Consider the following 12301-nt stretch of genomic DNA (forward strand, 5'->3'; position numbering starts at 1 on the left):
ATCACAAATAATTAAAAGTGAAAAATCAAGCTGACTTTAGCGATAAAAAGAAAGATTGGATGTTTGAAATGTTTGTCTTCATTCTAAATATGACAGAATGAGAATTTGAAAGGTTAAAAAAGAAACAACTATGTGTTGTTTTACTCATCAGAATTTTAATAATAGATTATGAAAGGTACAAAGAAGAAAGACTTGTAAAACCTAATTTTTGTCATGATTTTACTAGAATAAATTTAATATGTTTTGTAAGGTTCTGTAAGTGAAAGTTAACTAATTATGATCATGAGTAGCCAGAGTCTTTCTCCTTTCCTAATCTTTACATATTTTTTAAAAAACTTCCTGGTTTTAGCATAGAATAAGTACTCATTCAGATCAATCTCGTATAGTCTTCCCATTTGTCTTATCGTGTGATAATCATGATGAATCCCACAGCCTTTAGTTGTCAGTGATTTTAAAGAGACGTACCTAAAACCCCCAAAGATACAATGAGTAGATACTATTGTTTTCTTTTTGCAGATGAGAAATCAGAGGGTAAATTACTTGAAGTAAGTTGTAGAGCAAGATGAATGCTCAACCCACTTCTCAACTATTCTTAGTCTAACTCTTCTTCTAGCATCCATGCTGAGCTAATGCTGTGGCCCTCACCAGACTTTCTCTGAAACAGAACATCCTCTGTAGTCATCAAAACAAGAGTTTATCAAATTTATACTCTCTTTGTTATGGGAGCAAATTATACAAAACATACATTTAAGAAAGATTTTCAGTAAATGTTTGAAACAGTTTGATCACTTAGTTAACTAGAAAATTAAATGAGCCAAAACAGCTTCACCATGTAATATAGTCAAATTTTTTAAATCTATAGAGTCAACCACTCAGTATATCCGTGTATTGCATATGACAGCATTTTCTTCCCCTTGTGATGTACAAGTTTTAATTAAAGTGAAAGTCATTAAGGACTCCTGGACTATAAAATCACCAGTCCTCATAGGATTGAGGAACTGTAGCATTGCAGGTCTCCACCCCCCTGCCTTCAAGCAGGCAACAGAAAATAATGCTGTTTTCATTAAGAGGAAAACTAAATTTTATACCATTGCAGTAAGGGATGAGCAAGGGGGTCTTGTTTATCCATCTGCTTCTTGATTTCCAGATATGGTGCCTGGAAAACAAAAGTCATTATGCTCCTTGATTTTTCTTAAATTATTTTACTTTTTTTTTTGCAAAAGGAAAATCACCTTGAACAGGTATGCCTAATCCAGCTAAACGTGAAGACTTGTTGTGACATGATAACAACGACCATTACCCTAGTTGCTTCTCCCCAAGATGACATGAACTCTGACTTTCCACACTGCACAAAGGACTTGCCAGAACATTTGGATGAAAGACTTAAATCAAATTTCAACCTGGCTCCCATGCACTGGGCCAAGTCCCTAGACTCCTGCTGAATCTTTGCTCAAGAAAACCCAATGCTGCCCAAACAAAAGGTACCAACCCACACTGCTAACCATTCAGTAATTCTCTACTTACCTCCTGTGGAATTTTCTAGTTCCCCAAAGTCCCTTATTTTCACTTCTCTGTAGCCCCGTTTTGTTCCCTCTTTGTTTTCACCTTAGAAACCTCGGTCTCCTTGTTTTACAGAGAGGTGACCTCAGCTCACACTGCCAATCTCTCTCCTCTACTGCAGTACTTGATTAAATCTGTCTTGCCACCTTTACAAGTGTATGGTCTCTCTTTGACATTTTTAACTTTTAACTGACATTAAAGCAAAACTTGTAATAGCTATAATCGTGCTCCTATCTGAGGGTACTGACACTGGGTAGATCATTCCATGAAAAATCTGGACAAGATGTACATAAGACAACTCCTTTTAAAAGTATTGATGGAATTCACCCAGACAATTAACCTTTTCATAGAATGAAAGGCAATCTGTTTATGGCAATTTAGGTCTCATCGATAGGGCAGTACATTCTAGAAAATAGGATAGTATAATGTTATATTTATTTGGAGAGGTTTAAAGCATCTGATGCAATAAAACCTAACAGTATCCTTATGAGGTGTATGCTGAAGGAGGATGCAGCTTTACTCTACCATCTCAGCAGAGAAGAAACTGAGGCATCAAGCAATCAAGCAACTTGCCCAAGGTCACAAGCCACATCACTGATGAGGAAATTATACCACGTGGGCCTCCAACCTCCCAAGATGACACTCAAGCATCTCCACTGCCTCCTATTAAAAAAGCTTACACATGACCCAGAATAAAGGAGGCAATTCTTGGCACACAGCTGATCCCAGAGACAGAGTCTGCAGCTATTCTTAAAACCAAGAATGATCTGGATCTATACAGTACAAATATTCCATACCAAAGTCTTTGGTGACTAAAAGCGTATAATCATGGGTAAGATACTGCAGTAGGTTCTTCCTTCCCCCTCAGTGGAAATGCTTTGATTGTTTTCTTTTCCTTATACAAATAATACAAATAATTCCTTTTGTTTGAAAAGGAATTCGGATAATGTAGAAAGGGCATAGAAAAATGGCTAGAAAGAATGATGGCTTTTAAGCAAATAATATAACTTGTGAATTAAAAGATCTATTTATCATTGTCTGACACCTACTATTTGTTGAATGAATATTTGACTTCATAAATAAATATCACAAGAATTAAGAATAAAATATGGGAATATAAAAATGTACTTTGTCAGGACATCTGCAAATGGAGTAGATGTGATGGTGGGGGGAGGGGGGCGTGGCACAGAAGCTTTGTGGGCCCCAAGACTGGAGAAGTCACTATTCCTTCCCCAGAGAAAGGCAATGACTGAGAGTAACACTTACTATAAACCCGCAGGGGCCTCTAGGGCAACGCAAGCCTTGAAAGCACCATATGCAAACTGAACCCACAATGCGTGTTGTCAATTACAGGTTATTAATTTCTACTTATAATGATGAGCCTTAAACCTTTCTCCAAGTCTTTGGCAGCAGAAAGGCCTCAATAATTCAATAAGATGTGCTTTTCCAAGTGTTGGACTATAGCCCAGTGACATATTAGACTTTCGTAATAAACCCAGATCCTTGCTCATCAAACTCTTCCACCAAAGCCTCCCTAATGGCCAAAAATATAAGCTCTCAAGGAGTCTGGTGTCTTTCAAAGTTGTTTTGAGATTTTGTATAAATATTCAATATTTGTTTTTATTTTAACATTACAATGATGTTTTGAAATGACTACCATTAATTAAAGCTGACAGTCTAGGAAGATAGTACCAGATTTAACTTTTGCCTTAAGATATTCCAACAAATTCTCATCTGAGTTTGAGAACAGAGAGTTAGGATTATATTTATGCAATTACCCTCCAAAGTCACAGTGGTAGCATGCCAAAACACTGATGTGATTTCATTAAAACATCCTAGTACAAAACAGTTTTAAATTTTTTATGATTTTAATTATACTCTCACACAACAGGAAAGTCTTCATTTTACTGCATGGTCAGTACTCTCAGATATTTTAAAAATATCATTTCACTCAAGCAAAACTGAACCGTATAAGACCACAAGATGATATACTTACTTGTGTCATTTCTCTAATAGAAGTTATGCTATCCAATGCTTTCATTACTCGATCATAGTTCTTCTTCTGTTTGAAGGGGGAAAAACAGTATTCACTACAAGCCTTTGCAAGTCTGCACATCACTAGGCAAACATATTATTTCTGTACCTGAACTTTCCATCAGGGTCAATTTGAAAGCAATGAGTGTGTTGTGTACATAAAAGGGAAGACTTTAATAAGATGGCTCAAGGACATAGCATTTATAACTGAGTCAGAGGGAAGAAAAAAGAAAACAATGCCAGTTTTAGCGTAAGTATCAGTACATAAAAACATGTTCAGCTTACAGGGGAAAAATTCTTAGTACAAAAAAGCTATTAGGCTCCTGATTTTTGTTTTCACTACTAAAAAGTTAAGCCATGATGAATAGAGTAAGCACAGAATCCTTCTGAAACACGAAAATCCACTTTAAATCTTATAATTTCATCTTGCTTTTATTTTCTGTTGATTAGAAGGTTGTTACCAAAAGAGTGTGACTAGTAAATGTGTAAATGAGACCATACGCTCAACAGATAATTCATTTTTAAGAATATTGTAAATATGTGCGCTATTACCATTTATGAAGGAAAGTTTTTCCTAGGAAATTTTATACAGTCATTGTTTCCATAAAATGATTTCAAGATGAGTAATAATAGAAACTGAAGCAATTTTGTCTCTCATGCAACTTGAAAATTGTGTTATTTCAGAAGAATTCTGCCTAACCTCCATGAATATTTACGAAATTGGTGTCTCAAGAAATGACAGCTGATCAACAATAGTAATTAAACTTTTAGTAGCCTTCAGATAACTGGGGAGGGAGAGCGGGGAAGGCAAGAGAGGGTAAAATAAAAATACGACAGAAAAGGGAAAATTTGTCCCCTTACCCATGATCCTTAAAAATGAGACTACATATGTTATAATCTCAAAATAATATGTAATGAAATTAAAAATCATATTGACCATTATAAACCAATTAATTAGAGCTATTTACCTACCTTCTGTGCAGTTGGAATGAGTAAAGATCAGCATGGGAGGGAATTAAATGGGTCTAGTTTCGTGACAGTAAAGTTAGGAAAGTGATTTTAAAGGAGAAAAGGAGAGAAGTAACAGGGTACATGAAAGACAAGGTGGAAGTAAATCAAATGTGTGGAAAAGAATCATATTTGCTAAACAGATATAGAGTTCACGACAGGTCGTGGATTTGATGAGACGATAATTTAGCTAAGAAAGAAGAAAGCTAGTGAGACTGAGTCTCAATTATTATTACAGGAAACGGGTGCTGTGCAGAGGTGATTACTTACCCTGGGGTTGAAGGCCAGCATCTGAGGATCGTTAGGATCTACCACAGAAGGATATGGCTCGAAAATGACAACTTTTCTAGGAGATTCCAATGCAGACCTACACATGGATACTAGTAGATCTACCACCTTGAAATACACACATAAGATAGTTAATACCCTTCAGGTTTTATTAAGAGCTTTGCCATTGTTTCTCCCTCTCACGGTAATTAATTGCAAAGACTCAAGATAGCTATTAATCTCTGAAGTCTTTAATTTGTGGCTTTAGACTAAGTTTGACCAAGCTTGACTATTAATTTAAAGTAATTAATACACGTTGCTTCCAACTACTCACATTTTAATATCCCTGTCTCTAATATGTCTTTGTCATGAATACATACAATGTGCTAACAGTGTTGCAGGCTCTATGGCAAGACAGTGCACAAGACAGGCCCTTGCTCTTGTGGAATTCACATTTCAATGGAGAAAGTGTGTTGAAAAAAACAGTTAAACAAATATATGCTTAAAGACAGTTCCTGGCAGTGTCAGATGCTATTAAAAATAAAGCAGGCTTACGAGATCAAGGCAGTAGAGAGGACTGTTTCAGAGGGGCTAGGAAATGTGGTGATGTTTCTACAGAGACATGAACAAAGTGGGAGAGGAAGACGTGTGACTATCTAGGAAGAAACCATTCTAGGTGAAGGAAACTACCAAGAATGAGTCCGACCTACTCCAAGAAAAATAAATATCCTGACATCATCTCACTTGTTCCTACTCTCCTCTGACAGGGCCATTAAAGACCGTTGGCTTGTTAAACAAGATGATTTTCTTCCTATGTTCTTCTATGATTCTTCTGGACAATTTTCTAAGAGGCAGTAGTATGTAGCAGTTAAGAGCACGGCTCCCTTCCTAATTCCCAAAACAATATGCTTTAGCAACCAAATCAAGAAAACCAATACTAAGTAGAGAGAGCTCATCAGAACACAAGTATCTATAGTGTGATAACAAGAGGCCTCATAAGGAAGCAGCTGACTTAATCTTTATAAGGAAAGATAGCACCAGAAAGTTTTCAAACAGGCATTTAAACAATGCACAGTAAGAGCAAGATGATTTTTGATTCTTAAAATGTGGTTAATGAGGAGGCACTGTGACCTAATGACAGTGGGGCTCACTCTGATGTGTGTATACTCACAAAACACATCCACCCAATTACAGCATCCAGAATTTCCAGTGACTGAAAACAATTAGCAACACTCAAGCCATAGAGTATAGGATCTATAAATAACACCCCCCAAAGTACACAGACATAGATACCCCTAGGACTTACTCAGAAAATGATAAAACTAAAACAGCTAATATGTCTCTACTACGTTATTCCATTTATGTGTGTATGAGCACACAAACTGGATTCTAAGCAACAGGTATAATAATAAAGATATAATACGTAAGAGAAGACTCTACACATGGACATCACCAGATGGTCAACACCAAAATCAGACTGATTATATTGTTTGCAGCCAAAGATGGAGAAGCTCTATACAGTCAACAAAAACAAGACCAGGAGCTGACTGTAGCTCAGATCATGAACTCCTTACTGCCAAATTCAGACTTAAATTGAAGAAAAGTAGGGAAAACCACTAGACCACTTAGGTATGACCTAAATCAAATCCCTTATGATTATACAGTGGAAGTGAGAAATAGATCTGATAGACAGACTAGATCTGATAGACTAGATCTGATAGACAGAGTGCCTGATGAACTATGGACGGAGGTTCGTGACATTGTACAGGAGACAGGGATCAAGACCATCCCCATGGAAAAGAAATGCAAAAAAGCAAAATGGCTGTCTGGGGAGGCCTTACAAATAGCTGTGAAAAGAAGAGAAGCGAAAAGCAAAGGAGAAAAGGAAAGATATAAGCATCTGAATGCTGAGTTCCAAATAATAGCAAGAAGAGATAAGAAAGCCTTCCTCAGGGATCAATGCAAAGAAATCGAAGAAAACAACAGAATGGGAAAGACAAGAGATCTCTTCAAGAAAATTAGAGATACCAGAAAATACAAAGTGTTGGTGAGCATATGGAGAAATTGGTACCTTTGTGCAGGGTTGATGGGATTGTAAAATGTACAGCCACTACAGAAAACAGTCTGGAGGTTCCTCTAAAAAGTTAAAAAGTAGAAATTCCAGAAGGGTCCTGTTGGAAGTGACTATCCCACTTCTGGGTACATAAGAGATGTTTGTACACCCGTGTTTACGGCAGCATTATACACAATAGACGAGATGACAGCAACCAAAATATCCATTGATGGATGAATGGATAAACAAAATGCTACAGACACATATAACGGAATATTATTTAGCCTAAAGAAGGAAAAGTCAGTCACCTCTTACAAATGGATGAACCTTGAGGACATTATGCTAAGCGAATAAGCCAGTCACAGAAAGTCAGATACTATTGACTATAATCATGAAGCATCTAAAGTAATCAGATTCACAGAAACAGAAAGAAGGGTGGTTACCAGGGATGGGGATAGGGGAAAATGGGAGTGTCTGAACAGGTATAGAGTTTCAGTTCTGCAAAGATGAAAATGTTACAGAAATCTGTTTCACAACAATGTGAATATATTTAACACTACTGAACTGTGCATTTAAAAACGATTAGTGTAGTAAATTTTGTTATGTCTTTTTTACAACAATAAAAAAGGCAAAAAATGGATACAATAATAATCTGATAAATGTTCCCCTTTCAATCAAATATTTTAATTAAATACCTTGAGCTGAAAGCGTCAAATCAAAACTACCCAAATAACTGCATTGTTTTGCCAGTAATTTCAAAGTAAATTATAGTGAAAATAATAGATGTAGGGGTAGAGAATTTAACTAATAGAATATTTTTGTTAATGTACATCCTAAACTAACTTCAAAGTAACAGTGCAACTACTCTGGCAAAATTCCATGCTGTCCACCAAAATTTCATACGTTGCTTCCAAGGTATAATAGGGCTACTGCTTGGAAGCAACTGCTCTGCAAGCAATATTTCTATCCTTTTTGTCTACATCAGACCATATGACTGATCTTAACCCATGGACAGTAGCAGAAAAGGGCTGAGCTGATGGACAGACAGTGCTCCTTTCCTCTCTTCCCCTCTACTATACACCACATGTTGAAAACACAGCAGACCCACATGGTGGATCGAATTCATTTCCTTCAATGATGAGAGCTACCCAACAAACATTCTAACCAGACAGTTGTATGAGTGTACCATATTAATAGTTTATCTACCACAGTAGTCAGATTTGGAATCTTGGCACAAAGAAAGGTTTATACTACAGTTTTTGAATTTGTATTCTATTTGCAGATGATAACTTTTCCATGGAATAAAATGATGTATTTTTTTGGAGAAGAGGTAAATTTAAAATTGTAGACCACTGGCTTTCAAGCATTTCAACAGTAATTTCTTTTTTGTTTTTTAAGAAAATTGTATGTAAGAGCCTCAGTACATAAAAGAAATAAAATAAAATGGAGCTGCCTTCTAGTTAAAGCAGTATTTGGAGGCCTGGAATTCCAGCTATTGACACACTCTGATCCCAGACCAGTCTCCTGCAGATCCCTCTAAGGAATGTTCATGCAACCTCCAGAGCTCCTCAGAGCCCCATGAAAAATTCAAGAGTCAGCTGATGAAACAAGACCACAGAGATACAGTGCTATTTAGAAAAAGAATCCAATTACACGTAATCTCTAAGATTACAGCCAGAATACTGGGGTATACCTTTAAAGAAGTCAAAAGAATATTCTGCATTGGCATTCAAGTAGAATCACTAAATTCTCTAAAAAATTTTTTTTCGATATTGATCTTTAGAGCTGAATCATTAAATTGATCTAAGTGAAAACTTGTGTCTTGTTACTATTGTTACATAATCCAAGTATAATTTCACTTTAAGATCCATTATTTTTAAACATGTATCTATAATTAGAGGGGAAAAAAGCACCTATTATTCTATCAACTTAGCCTACTGTTAAGAGGTTAATTTTCCTTCTAATCAATGTGCCTTATTTCTAGGCTTTACTTTCTTCCCTGATTAAACTGTATGAAAGACAATTTATATCCAGTAAAATGCTTAAATATTAACCATACGACTCAAACAATGATACATATACATACACACATACATATATACCCATGTGAAAATACATGTATTTGTGTATGTATATTCATATATACCTGTGTAAAGTTTATTTTTACATAGCTATACATAGCATAAATTAAAGTATCTTTTCTTTTTTGAGCAATATTAGTTTCCAAGGGATGAGAAAACCTTTTACATTAAAAAAAAAAAAGACTCACCACAGTCAGATAAATTTGAGAAGTCCTCCAAATATAGGCTAGTCATTTTCTTCAGTTTTAGAGATTCTTAGAGCTTTTAGTATGCAAATTTGCACACACTGGATGCAAAGGTAATATTAAGCTGGATTTTTAAAGTTTATTTTAATCATGGACTCATTTTTTCCATATCACAACTGGTCAATGTTCTACTGTTTGCTTCATTTTCATTTGTAACTCATTACATTACAAATACTACCCTTAAAATGTCATCAAGTGTTTGCATCTCATTTTAGCTCATCAGTGAAATAATTAGGTTAAGGGAGTGTAAGTCCATGAGGCCTGGGCTGCCTGTGTTAACTGCTTTATCGTAGTCTAGTGTACCACCTGTTACACAGCAGGCATTCGATATTTACTGCAATGATGACCATATGTCTCTTGTATGATCATTCTTCCCACCCATCTTTGTGAATTTTTAAAAATTCTCTTACATTTAGTTTCCTTTAATTTTTAGTAAGGTAAATATTTTCTCATGTTTCTTTACTAACTACAGGTTCATATTTGTGAATTGTGCATTCATTTCCTGTATTAATTTGTAATAATATTCATGTTTTTCCTCTCAATTTTTATGAGTTTCCGTGTAATTAAGTTAGTAGCAAAATACACTTTTTCATAATTAGCTCTTAGTGCTCACTAGTTTTTTCAGGTAAAAGATGTAAAATATGTATGGACTCAGATCTGTTTTTTCTTTATGATTTCTTATATGGGCATAAATGCATGAACCAGATGCCCTACATAAGCTGTACATGCTTAATGTGACTCTTCTCCAGTTGAGATATAATACTTTTAAACACTTATAAGGTAATACTTAAACTTTTAAAGTATAAGTCTTTTGGAATTTGATTTTGCACACAAGTGTAAAGACCTAAAAGCGTTTCTTCCCTGCAAGTCAGTTGTTTCCACCATACTAAACCATTTTTATTTTATGACATGATGTGATACCTCCCTTAATATATAAAAAATGTATTTAAAACTTGAACAATTATGGGGATTACTGGACTTTCTTGTCAGTACTTTCCTTGCCAGTACTGTATTTTGTTAAAATACTACAGACTTACATAATACGGTTTTGTGTTTGGTTGGTCTAGCCTCCTTTAATTAACATGCACTATTTTTTGATTTTTGGAATTTTCTCATCTATTAGTATTTCAGTCATGTTCAATAAATGAACAAAAACTAGTTGAAATTTTAATGAATTACATGATATAATACATTTTGGCATCTTGACAATTGTTTTTTTTCCTTTCCAGAAACATGGGATGCTGCTCTACTTCCAAGTTTTTTCTTTGTTTTTATATTTTTCTTCCTATGTTATAAACACTGCTATTGTAAAACTGAATGCTCTCTTTTTATTACATGTTCTGCCTATTACCTTGTCACCTAAGTTTTAAAAATAAATTGGCTTCCATTTTATGGAGAAGGAAATGGCAACCCACTCCAGTGTTCTTGCCTGGAGAATCCCAGGGACAGGGGAACCTGGTGGGCTGCTGTCTATGGGGTCGCACAGAGTCGGACACGACTGAAGTGACTTAGCAGCAGCAGCAGCAGCAGCCCATTACCTTTTCACCTGAGTTTTAAAAATAAATTGGCTTCCATTTTATAGCACTGTAACTTTACAAATAAATTTTACAGAATGCAAGGGCAAGGGTTTCAGTAGCTCAGTTTCGCCATATAAAAAAGAAATGCAATTATTTTTCAAACAATTAAAGTTGGTTTAACTTCTCTTGCCAACTGTAAAATGACAAAACACATTACATAAAGTTGGCAAACTGCAGTGTCTATCTAAAAATATAAAATGCTGGTTTGCTTTTTCAATGTATCAAGAACTATCAAAAATTTGCCCCCAAAGAAGGGTAGAATAAAAAATGTTTTCAAATTTTTATATTTAAAATATAAAATAATCAGTATCATGTGTTAGTACCTGAGCTCCAGTTGCTATTTCATCAGCAGCTTCATTCATTACTCCCAGGGTTTGAAAAGCAAATACACACAGCTCTCGTTCACACACCGTAGGCTACAAAAGAAAGGGAAATCAATTCAACATTTTTTTCTTTTTACCATCTTCCAATTCCTAAAGTAAATGTGTGATGTTCTTTAAAATAAATAGAAAATGCTAAGTTTTAGAATATTGTTAATAAAAAGGAAGAGGGGCTTCCTGGTGGCTCAGTCATAAAGAACTGGTCTGCCAATGCAGGAGACACGGGTTCTATTTGTGATCATGAGGATCCCACATGCTGCAGCACAAGTAAGCCCGAGGTGCCACAACTACTGAGCCTGTGCTCCAGGGCTGTGGAACCACATCTACTGAAACCCACCCATCCAGAGCCCGTGCTCCACAACAAGAGAAGCCACCGCAATGAGAAGTCCGCACAATACAACTAGAGTAGAGCCTCCACTCGCCACAACTAGAGAAAAGTCTGTGCAGCAACAAAGGCCTGGCACACCCAAAAATAAACGAAAATTTTTAAAAAGGAAGAAATACTATCCCAGAATCCCAGAAGTCGCTCAGTCGTGACCGACTCTTTGCGACCCCCTGGACTGTAGCCTACCAGGCTCCTCTGTCCATGGGATTTTCCAGGCAATAGTACTGGAGTGGATTGCCATTTCCTTCTCCAGGGGATCTTCCCAACCCAGGGCTTGAACCCGGGTCTCCCACATTGTAGACAGACACTTTACCGTCTGAGCCACCAGGGAAGTCCAAGAAATACTATATATATAAATATTATTTACACTAGTCTTGGTATGGAAGCAACCTAAGTGCCCATGTACAGATGAATGGATAAAGGAGGTGTGGTATATATAAATAAAACGGAATACCACTCAGTCATAAAAAAGAAAAGAATACTGCCATTTGCAAGAACATTACGCTCACTGAAATAAATCAGAGAAAGACAAAATACTGTCTGACTTCACTTATATGCAGCTAAAAAAACAAAACAAATGAGGAAGCATAACAAAAATATAAACAGAGTCATAGACACAGAGAACAAAAAGGTGGTTGCCAGGAGGGAAGGAGGTGGTAGGATGAGAGAAAACAGATGGGGAGATTAAGAGGTACAAACTTCCATTTACCA

The 12301-nt window shown here is 36.0% G+C and overlaps 1 protein-coding gene across 3 annotated transcripts in view; it reads right to left on the reverse strand.

Moving 5' to 3' along the window:
- The window catches only part of PARP8 (poly(ADP-ribose) polymerase family member 8), a 195871-nt gene that overhangs the window by 26305 nt on the left and 157265 nt on the right, over positions 1 to 12301 (reverse strand). For all 3 annotated transcript variants that reach the window (XM_042233798.2, XM_012096951.5, XM_042233797.2), the window contains 4 exons: positions 11149 to 11241; positions 4873 to 4998; positions 3557 to 3622; positions 1089 to 1156 (listed from right to left, as the gene is read on the reverse strand). In XM_042233798.2, coding sequence (XP_042089732.1) covers positions 1089 to 1156; positions 3557 to 3622; positions 4873 to 4998; positions 11149 to 11241 — 353 coding nt within the window. The remainder of the gene's footprint in view (positions 1 to 1088; positions 1157 to 3556; positions 3623 to 4872; positions 4999 to 11148; positions 11242 to 12301) is intronic.

Source organism: Ovis aries, chromosome 16 (genome assembly GCF_016772045.2).
Source record: "Ovis aries strain OAR_USU_Benz2616 breed Rambouillet chromosome 16, ARS-UI_Ramb_v3.0, whole genome shotgun sequence".
NCBI lineage: Eukaryota > Metazoa > Chordata > Mammalia > Artiodactyla > Bovidae > Ovis > Ovis aries.